Source organism: Sebastes fasciatus, chromosome 24 (assembly GCF_043250625.1).
Source record: "Sebastes fasciatus isolate fSebFas1 chromosome 24, fSebFas1.pri, whole genome shotgun sequence".
NCBI lineage: Eukaryota > Metazoa > Chordata > Actinopteri > Perciformes > Sebastidae > Sebastes > Sebastes fasciatus.
The window spans coordinates 8,311,451-8,332,384 of NC_133818.1; the positions used below are offsets into that span (position 1 = coordinate 8,311,451).

At 38.5% G+C, this 20,934-nt stretch overlaps 1 protein-coding gene across 3 annotated transcripts in view; it reads right to left on the minus strand.

The window, feature by feature from the left end:
• Positions 1–20,934, minus strand: part of LOC141763038 (rho GTPase-activating protein 6-like) — a 79,827-nt gene that overhangs the window by 41,268 nt on the left and 17,625 nt on the right. Inside the window, exon 1 of one of the 3 annotated variants that reach the window (XM_074627286.1) lies at positions 985–1,325. The exons of the other annotated variants lie outside the window; for them this stretch is intronic. Within the exon in view, the coding sequence (XP_074483387.1) occupies positions 985–1,026 (42 nt within the window). The 5' untranslated portion in view covers positions 1,027–1,325. Of the gene's footprint in view, positions 1–984; positions 1,326–20,934 lie in introns of those variants that run through there. 3 annotated transcript variants of the gene reach the window in all.

Here is a 20,934-nt window from a genome sequence, read left to right on the forward strand (position 1 = left end):
CTTTAAAATCATATTTCTTGCACGTTGAAATATAGAAATAATAGAAATGTTGCACTTTTTAGGCACAATATCAGTCATACACTTTAAATCCTGTATGCAAAAATAAAAGTTATTTTCATGCAAGAAATAAAACATCTGTCACTCTCTCTGCTCCTTGCACGAGCACGCACGTGTATGCACCCCACACGTGCACGCGCCTACTGCTCTCTCAGACAACAGAAGACCTCTCAAGCCTCCTTATCAGTCACTTGCATTCTACAGGGAAATGCTGTTAATTTGTTCAAAACTTTAAAATCATATTTCTTGCACGTTAAAATATAGAAAATAATAGAAATGTTGCACTTTTTAAGCACAATATCAGTCATACACTCTAAATCCTTTATGCAAAAAAACAATCATTTTTATGCAGGAAATAAAACATCTGTCACTCTCTCTGCTCCTTTAAAATCATGTTTCTTGCACATGTTAAAATATAGAAAATAATAGAATAATAGAGTGACATATGTTTATTTCCTGCATGAAAATGCCTTTTTTTCGCATATAGGATTTAAAGTGTATGACTGATATTGTGCCTAAAAAAGTGCAACATTTCTATTATTTTTGCATGCATTTTAACATGTGCAATAAATAAGTTTTAACAAACTAAAGGCATAGGAGTACGCTTGCACAGAGAGTGAAAGATGTTTATTTCCTGCATGAAAATGACTTTTTTGCATAAAGGATGTATCTCTGTGTGACTGATATTGTGCCTAAAAAGTGCAACATTTATATTATTTATACTTTAAATCCTGTATGCAAAAAAAGTCATTTTCATGAAGGAAATAAAACATCTGTCACTCTCTCGCGCATGCACGCCGCACGTGCACGCGCGTACTGCTCTCTTAAGACAACAGAAGACCTCTCAAGTCTCCTTTATCAGCACATTGAGCTGATAAGGAGACATTGTTAATGAATTTATGGCCAATAAACCTCGAGTATACTTACAAGATATGAATTCTGCCTGTCGAGGAACACGGAGTCTCCCATGGTGCCTGGATAAGTATCCACATATAGTATACTACAGAAATGTAGATGCAACGAATGATATCCTGTTAGAAAACACGTCCACAGACAGAGACTCTCTTTCTTTCTTTTCTTTTCTTGTTTTACTGCGTGTTGAAAGAGTTGATGTGTTTGCAGCAGTCAGAAGAAGATGTGATCAGAGATGTGCCATCTGTGCCATGAAGGACAGCAGCGTGCGTAATGCGTAACGGATCCATACCGCGCGCTCTCTCTCCGTGGAGCTCTGCTGGTGGAGACACAACAGATGCTGAACCGAAGCAGAAGCAGTGGAGTAAAGAGAGAGGAGGCACAGAGAGGGCTGTCAGGTCAGAGACACTGTGAGGCAGGGCTTCCTGTAGGGATTTTCAAAATATAAGCAGCTTTTGGTCTGGGTTGTGTTTGGCACAATAAGTAGTATGGCAACTGAAATAAAAATTTTGAGACAGACAGATATGTTGAATATAGAGAAAAATCACCCATTTTTAGAAAATAATCCTTGCAAATGAAAAAAAATAACAATAATAATGATTAAAAATTGTTTCTAATTTAATTTCATTTTTTTATTTTATTTTATTAATTGTATTAATTTATTATGAACCAAATATATGTTGTGGATTTTTTTTTTTTTTGTTCCCTTGCAACATAAAAAAGTAACAATAATGATTTAAAAAGAATATATGTTAAGTTATTATCCATCCATCCATCTGCAACCGCTTATCCCGTTAGGGGTCGCGGGGGGGCTGGAGCCGATCCCAGCCGACATTGGGCGAAGGCAGGGTACACCCTGGACAGGTCGCCAGTCCATCGCAGGGCTGACATAGAGACAGACAACCATCCACACTCACACTTACGGGCAATTTAGAGTCCACAATTAACCTAACCTGCATGTCTTTGGACTGTGGGAGGAAACCGGAGTACCCGGAGAAAACCCACGCCAACACGGGAAGAACATGCAAACTCCACACAGATGGGTCCCAAGCCGGATTCGAACCTGCAACCCTCTAGCTGTGAGGCGCCAGTGCTAACCACTGCACCACCGTGCAGCCCTAAGTTATTATTGTTATTATTATTATTATTATTATTATTATTATTATTATTAATAATAATAATAATAATAATAATAATAATAATAATAATAATAATAAACACTATATTTTTTTTTTAAATTAATTGTATTAAATTAATGTTATTACTTTTTTAATACTGATATATTGATTTAGTAGTTTTGAGTAATCCATTAGTATTATTGTCTCCTTGTAAATTAGAAAAGTAACAATAATAATAATAACAAAAAGGAATTTTTATTTTATTTTTTATTTTATTTAATGTAATTTATTTAATTAATTTATCAATTTGAATATTAATATATTATTTAGAGTTTTGAGTAACACAAGTTGGCTTTTGACTATGATCTAAATACATTATATACATTATGAAATACATTCAGGCAGCATGAAATGAGGCCAACATTAGCCATGACATATCTTATACTCCTTAACCTTTATACAGAAAACCTGCTGCTCACCTCAGTCCTACTTGATGCTGAACCAAGCAGAGTAAAGAGAGGCACATAGAGGGCTGTCAGGTCAGCGACACTGTGAGTCAGGGCTTCCGGTGGGGATTTTCAAAATATAAGCAGCTTTTGGTCTGGGTTGTGTTTGTACACAAGTATCAGAAAGTAGGATGGCAACTGAAATAAATATCTTGAGACTTATGAATTATGTTCAATATAAAGGAAAATCACCTATTTTTAGAAAATAATTCTGATGATATGAGTGACAATGCATGGCTTGTCTCCTTACAAATAAAAAAATAACAATAATGATACAAAATATATATATTTCTTTTTTTTAATTTATTTTTATTTTATGTTTATTTATTTTTATTTTATTAATTAATTATATTAATTTGTTAATATATTTATTCAGAGTTTTGAGTAATATATGTTGTGATTCTTTTTTTTTTTTTACTTTAAGGCAGCATGACATTTGGCCAACATTAGGCATGCCATATCTTATGCTCCTTTACATCCAGAAAACCTGCTGACAATGCATGGCTTGTCTCTTTGCAAATTAAAAAAGTATATATAATAATAAATAAATAAATACATAAATAAATGTTTAATTTTATTTAATTTTATTTATGTTATTCAATAAATTAAATGTATTTCACAAATTGTATTAATTAATTAAGTAATGATAATATATATATATATATATATTTATTTATTTTATTTTTTAATTAGATTTTATTTGTATGTTATTTAATCAATTAATTATTATGTTATTTAATTAATTTAATTGTTATGTTATTTAAATAATTTATTTTTTAATTAATGTTATTCATTTATTAATAGTAATATATTTACTTCAAGTTTTGAGTAACAAAAAGTGACTTTTGACCATGATCCAAAACCACAAGTTGTGTTTATTTATTTTTTCTTTACATTCAGGCAGCATGAAATGTGGCCAACATTAGCCATGACACATCTTGTACTCCTTAACCTTTATACAGAAAACCTGCTGCTCACCTCAGTCCTACTTGCATGCATGTATTATGCATTTATTGCACTTTAGCTGCATGTTTAATTATAAGGTATTTGACACTGGAAAAAGGAGAGGCGGAGGGGGGGAGGGGCGAGGCACTCGAGGAAGGAGGAAGAAGCTCTTGATTATCAACAGCAGGGATTGAGATGCTCAAATGTTTTCATGTCAGTGACCCACAAATGGAGCTCCAGTCCACAGTTGATAAGATTTGACTGTGGAAACTCCATGTAGGGAGTTTTTGGATAGCTTATTGTGACTGTTTTGCTGTAGGTGAGGAGGAAACAGTGACAAAATAAGTAAAATAAATCACTGGTCGCTTCATTCTGGGCATCTTCATGTGGTATTTCAAATTTATCAAGTGTGAGAAGAATGCCATCTTCACTGGAAATATCCATAAACGCATCACGCTCAAGCTAAAAACAAACCCATTTATCAGCTGGAATATTTTGGAAGTACAAGGTTTCTTCCATGTGACAAATAGCTCGCCGTATAGTCCTAATAATTACTGGAATAAATCACAGCGGAGAGAATTTTACTGGAACCGCAGAACCAAAACCGTAATCGCTTGCTTCCATTGTAAAAATCTTTAATTTATGAGCATTCCCCCTTTTTGAAATAGAGCGACCATGAAAGGCCAGTCCACCACTGGAAGACTCTGAACAGGAGGGGGGAGGTTTGTCTGGGTTTAATGTGGAATCGGCGTTGGGCAATCTGCGTCTAAAGACTTTGCATCCAAGCTCGTGAAAAACAGAAAACAAATCGAGCACAAGCCGGTTTTATCGAGGACGCGGTGGCCGAAGAAGCTGACCTCACAGGAGAATTATTGTCTCTAGTTTTATAAACAGTATGTGTGAATGAGTGAGTGGGTTAATGAGTACGAGAGAGACACTGGATTCCTCCCTGCTTATCAGATAGTGTAGTAATTCAAAGAATGCTAAGACGTTGAGAGGGACACTTACTTTACTCTGAAATCTGGAGATCTGAACAGATAAACTGGCGAGGACTGACTCAGCCATAAAACCAGGTGCTGCACCGTGCTGGAAATGTGTGTATCTCCCTCAGGCATCGTCACACAACCCCTGCAGCGTTATAAAGAAAACCTGTTCTTGCAGAGAATAGCTCTTAGATAAGCTGAGTGCTTACCAGATCTTGTCTAAAATTGAGGCGTTGTATGAAGTTTTGCTTGAAAAAATTGGCTTTGGATTGAATGAAACTGGGCCAGAAGGTGGAGTCCTTAATCCTCAGTTATTTATCAGCTGCATGCAAGTTATTTATCTGCGAGTCCGATTTCGAACCCATCAGATCCGTCAAGTTTGCACGTATGCTTCATTCAACAACACTGCAATAATCATGCACATCTAATGAAACATCTAAAGCTTGGATTTACTGAATCAAAGGGGATCCAAGCCATAGACTGTAGAATAAGTACACAAAGGCACCATGTTATCTTGTTTTTTGTCCATTGCCCTTTTGGTTTTTGGCCGTCACCAACTTGGTTATTGTTCATTGCCATCTTGGTTTTTTGCAACCAGAAGTGAGACGCAAACACTAAACTAGCAACCTGTCAATCACAAAGTAGCCGCGCCCTAATGCATACCATGCTTTATGGTCTATTTGACTCTAAATGGGACCATAATTTTCTAAATGAACATCATGCTGTATTGAAGAAGACTTGAAACTAGCGATTGAGACCATAAACTCATGTTTACAATGTTTACTGAGGTAATAAATCAAGTGAGAAGTAGCCTCATTTTCTCATAGACTTCTAGACAATCAGATTTCTTTTTGCAACCAGAGGAGTCGCCCCCTGCTGGCTGTTAGAAAGAATGCAAGTTTAAGCCACTTCAGCCATTGCTTCACTTCACTGACCAGCCCAGTTTCAATATTTTGACAAAGAATGATTTGGACGATGAAGCAATTAGCCGTTTGAAAATAGCAAATGGCTTGCTGCAAAAATAATAGGCCTTAAAAAATGGACTTATAGTAATATAACTACATTCTTGGGGATGATGTGGAGGAAACATAGAAGGGAGGAGAAAGACGTGAACACTAATGTAAGCTTTTTTTCCCCCTTAAAACAACCGACTGGAGTTCAGACGTAAGGTTAGAAGCTGTGTTTTATGGCCCTGTAGGAGGAGCCCATTGTCTCCTAAAATGGTGTTCCAATTGTCCCAGTATGACCAGGGCTCGCACACAATACACAGAGCCTGTGGGAGAGGGAGGGAAGGATGGAGGAGAGGAGAGGAGAAACATGGATGTGTGTTTTTCACCTTCATGTTGGCGGGAGTCGGCTACAACTGCACGTTAGAACACGGTGTGATTGTTTATGTCCCTTCAGCTGGCCATCACTCCTCATATCATCTTGAATTTGTTAAAATGATGCTGAAACGAGGCCCCCGTGTGACCATGCATCAATTTCAAAGCAGGATTGTTTCCACTGTTGGATTTGGCAGGGCCTGTTTGTGTTGATGTATCACATCCCTGCTATTGAGTGTCGGCTCGGAGTTCAGGCAACAAAAGTGACAGTGGGGAGTATTTACAGCGGTTTAAATCTGCATCTTTTTTTCCCTCTTTGTAATCCTAAATAACCTCTTATAAACCTATTCGTAATAAAAGCAACATGGATTCTTTGGACCCACATTGCGTAAATCACCCATAAATGCACATTTCCAATATTATTTTACAGGGAACGTACGAGGCCAGCCTATAAATCCAGAGCTGTACGGTCAAGGCGCGCTGCAAAATGTTTACATCGCTCAGCACCCGCCTTCCAAAAGCCGAATGCCTGAGTTGTGAAATCACTCCATCTGAGTGGAAAGTATTCTGTTAAAGTGCTTAAAGACGATGCAGTAAATGACAGAGAAAAATCCTGCGAGGCTTTTCGATCTGTTTAATAAACACTCGCAAAAGAGGCCCCCGATCGAAGTATTTGCGGGTGTTGCATCACAAGCACAAGATCGCCCTCGGTCCCAGAGGACGCTGGGTGAAAATGGAGAGCAGAGGGGTCAAGAATCATATCTCATTAAAGGTTATATGTAATCTACTACAACAACAAATAAAGGGATTGTTTATTACAGTTTCGGTCTTGCTCGCCAGCTGCAGTAACTCAACAACAATAATTGCGAGTGGTCACTACGTCACTATGTCTTCTAGAACCAAATATTTCGCAAAGACGAGCTGATGAATTTTGCTATGCACGTTTCCACAATATTCACAAATATAACTTCCTACCTATAGTCGTGTTTTTACGAGAAAAAAACACACAGATTTGCAAGATTATGAAGTCATACGTTTACAAGAAAAAAACAATTAGATAATCTCTGAGATTATAGTGGTAAATTTACGAGAAAAAATCACAGATTTGCGAGATTATAAAGTCATGTTTACGAGAAGAAAAAACTTGGGTATTCTCCGACATTAAAGTGGCAAATTTATGAGAAAAACCTCACCAATTTGTGAGATTACCAAATCATACATTTACGAGAAAACAAATGGATATTCTCTGAGAATAAAGTGGAAAATTTAGGGGAAACCGTCACAAATTGTAACATTATAAAGTTGTAAATTTCCGAGAAAAAAATGGCACTCTCACAAATTTGTGGGTTTTTTCTCATACACTTCATCTCAGATAATAATGCTGTTTTTTCTCATAAATTTACAGATTAAATCTTGTTTAAATTCAAGTTTTTTCTCAGAATATTATCTCCCTCCGCTCCGTAGTCATTATTTTTTTTGCCTACAATGGCCCTAATACGCTGTTGTACAAATATGCAAGATTATAAAGTCATACATTTACCGGAAGAAAACAACTTGAATAATCTCTGAGTTTTAAGTAGCAAATTTGCCAGAGAATTCACAAATTTGCAAGATTATAAAGTCATAAATTTGTGAGTTTTTTCTTGTGCATTTGCCACTTTAATCTCAGAGAAAATAAAAAACAATTCTCAGAAATGTATGACTTTAATCTCGGAAATTCTGAGTTTTTTCTTTGAATATTACCCCCCTCCTCCGGCACCGTAGTCATTATTTATTATACTAACAATGGCCCTAATACGCCGTCATATGTTTTTGAGCACTCTAAAAATAAAAAAAAATTGAGTTAAAACCCTGTTATTGAAAGTAATTCACAAGAATCACATAACATATTTCAATAATCCCGTCATATGTGGCCCTATGCCAGTTTCTAACTGTTGCCTAATCAGACACAGCTGATCAAACCCTAGAAAAAAACAAAATTAAATAAGAAAATAAACAATATGATAATAGCTGATAAAAAGGACACAAGAGCAAAACTATGAAGTGTTTTCCTTCTTGTGGTCGTGTGTTTTATCTCTCTTTCATTCAGACGACGAACTTTGACCTCGGTTTCACAAGACAGCCCGAAGAATGGGTGTAAGAGAAAGAAAAGGGGAGAAAGGGGAGAGTGTGTGTTGGGGTGGGGGGGAGAATGGTAAAAACTGGGCACACATAAACGAATTTACAGCAGGAGCTGCACAAAGCAGCTCTGGGGGATGACCTCACAACTGGGGAATGTGAGTGTGTGTGTGTGAGTCAAAGAGAGAGAGACAGTGCTTCACTTGGGAGGTAAATACAGAAGACACACACACGCAAACAAATATATTAACGAATTATGTCTTGTCAAGGGTCTTAGACCGCAGTCTCCCTCCAGAGACGACCGTTGCGCAGCACGAAAAGATGTTTTTTTAGAGGAACTGATCACTCAACATACACCAAACACAGGACACACACACACACACACACACAATGTGACGACAGCGTGGGTCTGGATTCAATCTGGACGCTTCTATCAACAGGCCAACCCAGTTGTCCTAAATCTCCATACTCTGTCCTGAGGGCCAATAGACAGAGAGACGGGGAGAGAGAGAGAGACGGGGGGATGTAAGTAAAGAATTTTGGGTTCTAGCCCAGCGTGGCTATATGGCTTTCATCTCCATACCACCTCCATTAGAGCGTGCTTAAAGCGGCTGGCGGGTCACGACTGCTCTGCAGTGGGAATGCTCAGCCCTGACCCGAGGGCTACTACATTTCGCAAGATGGAGAAAAAAATATGTTTTGCAAGAACGCGAAAATATCAAAGTCGAGAGGTGCACTTTGTTAAATTTCTGGTTGCAATTTGGATGAAATATATTTACTCAGTGCAGAGGTTCCATTTTAAGAAAATAGGGCAGATTAGGCTGTTCTCATTCATCGTTCGTAGCTATACCTACGAATAGTAATGCACTGTAATTAATTGAAATCCCACAAAATCAATTCGTATGTAATAGTATAACGAGAGAAAAACGCTGTAGGGAGGAAGTCGTGGTGGATCGGTGGGTCAAAAAACATCGGACTTTAGCCCAGGAGGCCGATGTTCATACTCCGTGTGAGTCATGTACCTTCCTTACTTAAGTTACGCCACTTTTATGATCTTTTTCTAGACCTAACAAAGTAGTTTTGCTGCGTAAACCTGACAAGTCAATATTTTCTTAAACCTACCTAAGCAGTTTTGTTGCCTAAACCTAACCAAGTCGATCTTTTCCTAAACCTAACTAAGCAGTTTTGTTGCCTAAACCTAAAAAGTCAATATTTTCCTAAACTTAACTAAGTAGTTTTGTTGCGTAAACATAACCAAGTCCATCTTTTCTTAAACCTAACCAAGTAGTTCTGTTGCGTAAACCTAACCAAGTCGATCTTTTCCTAAACTTAATTAAGTAGTTTTGTTGCGTAAACCTAACCGAGTCGATCTTCTCCTAAACTTAACTAAGTTTTTTTGTGTAAACCTAACCAAGTCAATCTTTCCCTAAACCTAACCAAGTTTTTTCCTATAAAGACAGAAGTTTATTTTGAATAGACTGAATACATGTAAGGAATTGACACGTGTTGGTGGATATTCGCAGGAAAATGCACGATAAATGAGGAATAACTTTTCGTAAGATATCATACGAACCGTTGTATGAGGATACGTTGGGCAGATAAGTTATCTGTGTAAATCTTGAATTTTTTATATATTTCTCGCTTTTGAAATTACTTTTGATCATTCCCTATGTTTACAATTGGTACAGTTCATATTAGCTTGAGACATGCTCGGAGGTGTGCACTTAGAATCCAATTGGTTGTAGCCACACCTCTGGGACACACACACCTGAGCCTGTTTGATACCAATGCTTGACAAAGAGCCAGTCTGGGCTCAAAGTGTTGCACTATTCTTAATTCAATAACGAAGAAACGAGTACAGTGTTTTGGACCCAGTACTTGGAGAAGATAGGTGTACAAATGTTTTCACAATGACTGTATGTAATGTTTTGATTTCAACACAGTCTCAGGAGGTTCCTTGTAGCATGATACACTTGGAGTAAAACATCATGATGCCAAATCAACATTCAAAGGACCACCATGGTCACAAACATTTTGTAAAGTATCTAAAACCGACTGCAGGGATTTGAAATATTCATTCAAAGCTGCATTGTGAAATCTCCTCATTTAAGGAACCAAATTACGAAACAATGAGTCTGACTTGAACGGCGAGGACAGGCAGTTCAGTTCGAGCACTTTCACAGAAATTCATGACGAGTGATCTTACATCATTTATTTTTGGAGCTGTTGAGGAATAATTGATTGAAACCAAGTGGTGGGTTGCGAATTAGGTTTGGCAAAAGAAACCCTAAAAACTTGCCAAGTCGCTTGCATACTTTCTTAGTGTAGTTTGACTGTTGTTTGTCCATCGCTCATTTAGTTACACCAAGCTCTCCAAACATGAGGAACCACTTGCCATCACATGTCGACATTCATTCTCTTATACAAATGCTTTCGTTTCTGTTGTGGGTCATTTCCTGTAGTTGGTTTGGTGTTTGTTTGCCTGGCGTGAATGTGTTCTTTATTAGAACATCGATAAATAGATTTAAATAGAAACATAGATAAAGAAATAATTTCCAAGCGAAAGCAGAAAGTAAGTGCGTTCTTGGTCTTGTTCCAGTTGAAATATAATCTAAAAAAAAAACAGCATTGTTGACTCGGTCACCTGATAAGTGGACTGAATGAACTGCGACGTGTATAACAACCTCACAAATATTGATTATAAGGGCAGAACCTCGGGTTAAGTGTTCAATCAGTCGGAGTCACAAACGGTTGTTCATGCTTGTCGAGAGTAAAATAGATTTAGTTTGTTTTAAAACTGATAAGATTTAAAGGTCGGGTCCGTCAGCGTTCTTTTCTGGGATTAGCCGTTAGCAAAAAAGCAGTGACGTAAATTACCGAAGTAAACTAACCAATAAGGTTATGAATAATCGTGAAGTCAAAGTTAGCTTTACTACATTTGGAAATAACTGAAAGGGTTAGTCCGGACTTTGAAGTGAGGTTGTATGTATGCTGTGTTCTGCAAGGTAAAAATTACTGTTTTTGTCAATGGAGTCTGGTGGCTTTGAAGAGCGAGATATACAACGGCTTCAGTTCCCCATTCCCACCAGACTCCATTGATAAAAACAGTAATTTTATCTCTTACTATAAGTATGTATACATTGTATATACTGTACATGTAGTAGCATCATCATGCAGAAGCCTACGTCAGGTCACGTGGGGAAACGATTTTAGAAGGGCTTGTGGAAAATAGCATTTTGACGCTAAAACATACTTACTTGGACCAAAATGTGAATGTTCGTATTTAAATACATAATGAAGCTACAGAAATATATAAAAACCTAAAAATAAACAAATAAATTAATTAACTAATAAAGTAATAAATAAATAAATAAATAAATAGTGGATGCGTCCTTTTATTACTTTTTGGTGGTATGTCACAACTTTCTAGCACATTGTAAAAATATAGTCTGACTCGAGTACCAGCATGTGTTTCTCAATGTTTGTGTATGTGCGCTAGTGTTATGCATGTCAGCATGCACACCTCTCAGATCCTGCATGTTTTCATCACCCGGCTTTTAATGACGTCTGATGAGGAAGAATAAAGAAATCCCGGCTTTTGTCAGTGACGTCTGCTTGTGTGTGTCAGTCAGTCTTTCCACTCATCTGTGCTTATGTTTATGTGTGTCAGGCCTCATCTGTCTGTCTCGCTGTCCGTGTGTATACGTGTGGTGATCTGACCTTCCACCCTTCTACCCATCTATCCATCTTCCTGCCCGCCGCTCTGTCAGCTTGTTTGCATGACCGGTCGGCTGGCAGCTTCCTCCCTGAGAATCCCTTAGTAATGCTGGCTGGGTTTTCCATTAGGGTCAGGTGCTTTTAAGACTGGAATGGAGCAAGAGAGTGTCTTTTGTTTTAACATTTTTCACCCTTTTGTTAACCATGTGTGGAGGACTAAAGCTGCCATTATAATACATTTTTAAAAAAAGAATAAATAAATGACTCAATAAATGAATAAAGAAAGAAAATGATAAAGAGAAATTTAGAAATAAAAGCGTCAATTATCAAATTACTGTGCAAATAAATAAGTTTTGCACAAAAATAGAAAAATAAATAAATACAATACACTATTTGTTTGAATAAGTAAGGAAATTAATTAATAGGGAAATGAATAAAAACAGAAATAAATGTAAACAGAAAATAATATATTGGAAAATTATTAAAAATGAAAATAAATGAATGCAAAAATAAGTAATTTGTCAATTAAATACATTGTATTTGTTTATTTGTTTCTATTACTGTGCATATTTATTTATTTTCAAATTAACCTGCACATTTATTTGATAATTGAGGCTTTCATTTTGACATTTTATATTATTTTCTTTATGTATTTATTCATTAATTTTGTATGTATTATAATAGCAGCTTAAGTCATCCATACATCTTTATTTTTTTATTTTTTTATTTTTTTATTTTTTTATTTTTTTATTTTTTTATTTATTGAGTCATTTATTTATTTTATTTATTTTTGTATTTATTTATTTAGTTAGTTAGTTATGTAGTTATTAATTTATTATAATGACACTTTTAGTCCTCCATAATCAGGAACTACAACACAAGAATTGAATATATTGATTAATAAATGGTGTAATTGTATCAAAAATAGCATAATCTGATCATACTGTATGAGTGGGTATCGTCTTTTCTTTATATGGAGCTCATGTGCATCACGAACACAACCTGTTGGTGCCTCGAGTGTGACTGAATGGCCTTGTTGTCTGTATAATAGAGGCTGTTTCACATACAGATACCTTGTCTTTCAGCTCCAGCTCCTCCACCTTAATGCACACGCGCACACACACACACACACACACATACAAACACTCAGCATCCTCCGCCTCCCACGCCTCCTTAATGTTTTCTGCGACAACAGTTGCCATGACGTCTCGGCTCGCCAGCTGTGCCGGACAGCACAATAACAAGTGTATGTGTGTGTGTATTTCTCTGATAGCGTGCATGTGTTTGTATACCCACGTGTCAGCATATAATATGTCATTTAACGGTGCATTTTAAACCCAGTCACGTTCCCTCGGAAACCATCAATTACATATTTCACATGTGATTTGTGTCACGTCTGACAAATCTGTCATATAATATAATAAATGCCATTCCTGCCATTCAGAATTATTTTCACATCAAGCCAAACTGTTGGGAAAACACTGCAAAAGGCCGTGGGAAAAATAATTGCGGAGATTTCTGTATTTTTTATGCCGTGTGATGCATTTGCTGGCAGCAGGAAAGCAGAAAATAGCCTTTACTTGTTGCCATAGCGCCACGGCGAAAGCGTCTGGGTCATTATGAGAAGAAGGGAGCGATGTGAGATTAACATGAGCTTAGATTTGGAGGGGTAAAAGTCACAGTATTGTCTGGGGTTTCTTAAATATTTCTTTAAAATACCAAACTCCAAATTTGAGTTGAAGTCTAGACGTGAGATTGGACATGTTCTAGAAAAAAACAACAGACTAGGAATGAACTTTGGGTCAAAATATGACAAAGTTTAATAAGACAAAATCTTAAAAAAACAACCCTTAACTCACTTATCTGTCTTGCATACTAAAAAATGAGGCTTTCCCACAAATTCAGACATTTTTCTTTAATTAAATGTGACAACTACCATCTCCACACCTGCTATAATACGCCAAGAGATCCACACTTTGGAAAAACAACAACAACTTTTGCCACCGACGCAGCTCTGCCTGACGTACATGGTTTGGACCGACTCTTGAGTACACTGAAGGAGCAGCCGTTGAGCGGATCTCCAGAGACGCCTCTGAGGAGGGTTTGGAATAGCTTGAATAACAGAATAAAATGTCCAGCGAGTGATGTGACGCGATCGCGCTGGCTCGGCCTCCTTCAGCTCAAGGATAAGCGTCTCTCTCGGCATATTCATCCAAACACTCACAAACTGTTGCTTTTGTGTGAATCTGCCATCATGGATGCGAGAGATCTATTAACAACTATTCTGGGACATTTTGAAGAAGTGTTTAACTCTGAGTTTCAGTTTATGAGTAAGCATTCCGAGACCAAGATGTTGGCCGGGGCATTACATTACATTAACTGTGCAAAGCCGGCAACTGTCCAACACCCCCAGGGGCCCCAAAAGCTCAACACTCATTGTGTGCCAATTGTTTTTTGGGTGATTAGATTTATTGAAAATTTGCACCACTAAAGTACATCATGGACTAAGGCAGCGTTTACATTTTTGCCTACTTTTGAGGCCGAACAAACAATGAATTGTCTTTATTACACTTTGATTATTGTATGGATTAAACAAACAAGGTAAAACATGTTAACTTGTGAGCTTTAAAGGTGCTTATAGGGATGTTTTGTCACCTTTAGACCAAACCTCTGGGTCTGAAAAGTGAAGCCAATGCGGTAGTGCCTTAAACTTGCATTCTTTCTAACAGCCAGCAGGGGGCGACTCCTCTGGTTGCAAAAATAAGTCTGATTGTATAGAAGTCTATGAGAAAATGAGCCTACTTCTCACTTGATTCATTACCTCAGTAAACATTGTAAACATGAGTTTATGGTCTCAATCGCTAGTTTCAAGTCTTCTTCAATACAGCATGATGTTCATTTAGTAAATTATGGTCCCATTTAGAGTCAAATAGACCATAAAGCAGGGGATGCTTTAGGGCGTGGCTACCTTGTGATTGACAGGCTGCTACCACGGCGTTGTTTGTGTTTTCGTCTTACAACTTTAACCCTTTCACAGTGTTTTCAATTCATGAAAGTGAATTATAACCTTTTTGGTCACCTAAAAATGTCTTATTCAGCGTTGTACTTAGCTCCACCCTCTTGCGTCACTTCTGGTTGCAAGGAAACAAGATGGCGACGGCCAAAATGTCGATGCCGATGCTTCAAAACGGTGTCGACAGTCTATGCTTTAGACAGAGCCAGGCTAGCTTTTCCCTTCTGTTGCCAGTGTTTGTGCTATGCTAAGCTAACCATCTGCTGGTTGGAACCTTGCAACAGACAAATATGAGAGTGGTGTTGAGCTTGGAGGTGCATATACCATGAATAGAAGTCAAGAGCTGCGGGGGAGGGGGTTACATCAAGTCTCTGGGATGTCATAACAGTTTAATCCAGCCAGTATGTCGACCCTCAGGACGTTAGGACAAACAATGATGTCTTCATAGTGTGTGTTGAAGTTATTTGGTCTGGTCTTTCCTTGTGCACAGCTGAGATATATCAAACTGGAGATATGATTCAAAATATTCTGAAATGAGTTAAAGGTAAGGATGAATTACAGCTTAGTTTTCCAACATTTAAGGGCAAAATAATTGGGGGTGCTTTAACACAATTTATCTGATTATAGCCAACAGTTGACAGCAATCAGTCCCGTATTGTGGACAGTGACTGCTCCATGTACGCAGGGTGGTGATGGGCGAGCATCACATGCTTGCATGCAAATGAGTATCGCCACCCCTTTGTCTAATCACATGTTTTTTTATGCAAATCCATAAATGAAATCACTCCAGCGCCAGGGGCGAGGACATGTAGACAATATGGAAGTGCCTTTATTATTCTAGCTCCATGATAATCAGCTCCACGTGGCGATCATTTTCACTTGTTTCAGATGCAAATCAACTTGTTTCGTGATCAGGTGTTTCAGGACATCGGCGTCTGTGGAGATCTTAGAAATACATCTGAGGACTTTTATGAGGTTTACATATTTTCCCTCGACCTCCGGCCTTCCCCTCCTCGTCCTCCCTGGAGTTGCATCTCTTTCTCTGCCGCACCTTTTTTCTTTCTTCGCATTCTTCTGGTTGTGTTTTTTTGGTGCAGTCCATCTCCGCCCTTTACCCCATTTCACCCCATCTCGTCTGACAATTCTTTTATTTGCAGACCGTCAGTGTTAATCCGTCAGCGTTCAGGCCTCCTATGGACTGCCGGACTCGTTTGAACCCTTAGAGCTGTAACAAACGAGCACAAGTGACATTGCTTGGACGTACCCTTCATCTGTGTTTATCACAGTGTGCATATTTGGATTCCCAAGATTCTTCCAATATTAATTTTTTTTACAAGTATGCACGCATACGTTCAGTACGCGATTGTGCATTCAGACACTGCGTACTTCATGGTTCTGTAGCTGTATACACTGTCTATGAATGTGCGACCTCCTCAGCATGTAAGTCACCTGGCCTGAAGCGTATCAGACCTTTATCACAGTCCAACCGAGCAGCCTCAGTTCTTCTTGGTTCGGGGTGTAAATATTTAGTCTGCAGTATAAACACAGCGGCCTTCTAGGAATGCAATGTGCACGAATGACAGCAGCGCTTTTATCCTTCTGCTGATAATACGGGACGAGAGACAAAACTGTTGATTCATCCGAATATGCGAGTTATGTCGCTCCGATAAACCGTCACGTCTGAAGCAGAAATAATCCGTCTTTATCAGAGATATTTTTGAAACGATTGGAAAGAATCTGCAGTAAATTCTGACATAAAGAAATATCCTCGCTATCATTATTACTCATGCTCCACACTAATACCTCAACATATGATACATATAAAGTAGCTTAAATATGATTCAGTGTAATACTAGAGGGATTAGCATTATCTTTACAGCGATAAAATGTGAATTTGTAGCAGCTCTGGAGCTAAATGTTAGGGGATTCATAAATAAAGTGTGGCTAAGTCTGAAGTAAATTGGTAGATAATGGATGAAAAATAGATCTGAGCTCTCAGGAACTACTTTACCGTTTCCACTGGGGAGGTGGACAGTGATAGACTCTTTACTGCTAAAGTACATGGCTTTTATACCAAGTTAATGACATACTACATGGATGAATTACATGTTTATATAACTTAAAGTCTTAAGGTCTTTTCACAATGGTGTACAATTGATTAATTAATCACGATTTATCACATGATTGTCCATAGTTAATGGCGATTAATCACAAATTCCACATTTTTAATCTGTTTAAAATGAACCTTAAAGGGAAATTTGTCAAACGTTCAATACTCTTATCAACATGGGAGTGGACAAATATGTTGCTTTATGAAATTTTATGTAAATAGTTATTATTGGAAATCACAAAACAATGACAAATATTGTCCAGAAACCCTCGTGGGTACCCATGGAACCCATTTTCATTCACATATCTTGATGTCAGAGGTCAAGGGACCCCTTTGAAAATGGCCATGACAGTTTTTCCTCGCCAAAATTGTGCGCAAGTTTGGAGCGTTATTTAACATCCTTCGAGACAAGCTAGTATGACATGGTTGGTACATATGGATTCCTTAGGTTCTATAGTTTCATATGATACCAGTATCTTCACTCTAGCTTTAAAACTGAGCCCGCTACAACCAAACAATATGTTGTTGTTTTTTTTAAAACCTCCGTAATTTCCATAAACAGCTGGGCATTGTGGTATTTAGCAAATGTCACTAAAACTGGAGTAACTAGAGCATTTGTTAGGGACTAATTCCAGCTGTGGATGAATACACATTTAGTGCTCCTGTGAGTATTTACAGCAGTACGACGGTTTACGTGGGACTGACTCAAAATAACTAATGAACTTTTGGGTCTATGGCGCAGGGGAATACGCTATGTCCGGCTTTGGCTGCACTTTACATGGGACTTATTGACAAAAAGACAAATACAGAACATCGAGAGCATTGTGCTTTAACAAGTTAGTTAACCTACCAGCCAACCTCCCAAAACACTTCATTTAAAGTAGAGTTTCATGCACACACTAACTTAAGTTCTGAACTTCCCAGACAGTACTGTCATGTGGTTTAACGTGAGCTTCACCAGGCAGACTCGGTGTATGTTTGGGTGGAGGCATAGGAGGATGAGAAGAAGAATAAAGTAGTGGAAGAAAGTCAGGAGGTGGGGGTTGACAGATCCATCCCATCTCTTTTTTCTCTCGCTGGAATGCAGCTGGAATCCAAGCTCGACTCCCCTGTCGGGTCCACCCACACTCCCACCACCTCATATCAAGCTACACACACACACACACAAGCTGGGTTCGCTCCAGTTATTCCCTCTGTTAGGTCATTTAAGCGGTTGCCTGTTCTAACCTGTCCAGCTGATATGTAGCCTCATGCCTTTTGTCTTTTTTATTTTAGTATTTTTTTCCGTCACACATATGCATGTTAAATGGAATTTGCTTAGAAAAAGTGCCTCGGGTTTTTCTAATACCTTATAAAAATGAATAATGATAGAGTAACATTTGCAACGTGCACATGTGCGAGGTAATGTCTTAATGGTAAAGTACAAGAGAGGCTGAGTAATGAGGCGCACCTCCTGCAGGCCTGAACACATGTGTATTATGTCGGCTTATAGAGTCGGGCTGTGGATGTGGAGATGCAGTTAAGGTTAGAATAAAAAGTGCCCTTAGATTTTCTAGTTTATCATGCATTTCATATGATTCCCTTCAACAAATTACACAGCACAGCTGATAATGATCCATATCTGATTCTCTGTTACTGTTTGACGCTGCAACCTGCCAGTTATCCATAGTTACATGGGCTTCGTCAGCTCAGCTTTATTTGAAAAGCTATTATATAAACTTTGAAATCACATTATGCTTGAGAAACAGGGTTTGAGGTCTTTGAGTTCTTCCACACTGTCCGTATGAATCTTCCCTAATTTCTCGGATTTCTCTACAAAGTTCAATACCGAGCCTTGATATTTAAAGCTAGGGTTGGTAATGTTGGGAAACTAGCAAGAGTAAGCTAGATTTTAGGGATGTCACAAGAACCGATACTTCGGTACCAAGTCGTGCCAAAATTCTGAAAATATGATGGTACCCATTTTTCTACAGTAACACAGGTAAGGTCAGGGCTAAAGACTAACGGTGTCTCGTCATTCAGAGGACGATAGAAAATGTGTTTGGGACACAGTAAACTCACTATCGACGCATCGAGGTGACGCACCCTATTTTCTAACTAGCATTAACTAGCTCTCGTCCTGCCGATTTATACACGGGAGGTGCCATTGATTTACAGTATGAGGCCTTCAGGCTCTAATCAGTAAAAATGAGCAGTTGGCCTGAAGGGACGGGCTGTCATTGTTGCCAAGTCGGGCCTTCCTCCAAAGCCATTCCCCCCTTTTTTTTTTGTTAGAGCATTTGATTTATTGATTGCTGTCGGAAGGTAATGAGAATTTCAACAAATATAACAAAAACATGTTTTTGAAGAACATTACCAACCCTAGCTTTAAGATCTTTATTGCACTCATATCAATATTCTCCACAGCCAGTAACACAGTGGTAAATAAAAAAAAGACGGACAGTAATGATCTTCAGATGATTTAGGCTTTTTTCCCGTAAAACGTGACAAACTTTCCACATTTTGTAATGAGTTACAACGACATGTACTGACACGTACAGAGGTCGCACATTTTGCACAGAAATCCCGGCTAAACATGTGCAGCGGAGTTACTCAAAAATGTAAATGTTCCCTGCAAGTGCCACTCTCAATCACCCCTATACATAACATTATGCAGCCATAATGTCAGGTAAGGTATGAGTGATGTTTAAGGTAGATGGCGTTCTGCGCCTCTCAGCATCTTTATTGCTATTTGCAGTTCTATTTATAATTTCAGTTCATGTCTGATATTTTTTTTTCCATTGCCGAGAACTTGCACTAACTGCGTCAGAGCCTTTGAACGTATAAACTATCTCCTAATGCTTACGCTCGAGGAAGATGCTTGCTTTGTTCTCACTCCTACGGCCAGGGTCGGCGCCGTGTTTACATCACCCGAGTTGTTGCCGTGGCAACAGACAGCACCTCACGGCCACAAAGAGGAGAGTCTGCATGCAGAGTTAGATTCGGAAATCCTTGGAAAGTGATATGAAAACAAAGCGAGTGCAAGTTGCTTTATGCTACACAGAACCATCAGTTCATTTCAATGTGATCAGCTCATATTCTCAGCCAATCTCATATCTTTGATGAATACAGTAAGTCTTCTTCAATACAGCATGATGTTCATTTAGTAAACTGTGGTCCCATTTAGAGCCAAATACACCATAAAGCAGGGGATGCTTTAGGGCGTGGCTACTTAAGATGGTGACGGCTAAAAACCAAGATGATGAAAACTAAAAACCAAGTTGGTGACGGCTAAAAACCAAGATGGCAATGGCCAAAATGCCTAACTCGATGCTTCAAAACGGCAGTCCACAAACCAGTGGATGACATCACGGTGACTACATCCACTTCTTATATACAGCCTATGCGTATAGTATGCCAGCATCCTTCAATCCAATGTGGATTCCCAACTAAATCCTGTAAACAAACTCAATGAACCAAATCCAAACATCTATTTTGTTCTGTTATGATTGCCCAGCATGTTGGCTTTTCAATAGTCTCCACTGTCAGCAGAAAAAGCGAAATGGAAAGATTTAATAACTCCAACAAAGCCAAAAGTCATGATGACATGCAGGTAAAAAAAAATACAAATCCAAGCACACACTGCTGCACACACACGCACGCCGTATGACTGCGGTAAGTCATTTCAGAACCTATTAAATCTCCATTAACACACAGCCTCCCTGCTAGCCCGAGCTAATCCAACCCAGGTGTGTGTGTTTGTGAGTGTTTTTTACCCCACCGCTGCCTCATTCGCTTTCTCTCTGTCTCTCTTTATATCCCCCCTTTTCATATCTCTGCTGCTCCAACAAAAAAGTCTCCATTTCCCACGCTCTTCCTCAAACCTGGCAGCCCCGCGACCGAGCATCCCTCCACCAATTAGGTCAAATTAAGGCAAATTGCAGCTCTCAGCTGGAAACCAGACTGACACACCTCACTGTTAATCTTATTAAGCGCTGGCATCCTTATAGCCACAAAAGACGGTCGTAGATTTCTCCTCTTATGAGTCGATTCGTCTCTCTTCGTCATCAGGATTCTTTAAGTGTGTGTCTCACATGCTAATTGTCACCTGGGCTGCTACAGCCGTCCGTTTCGCCCCTTTATGTTCATTTCAA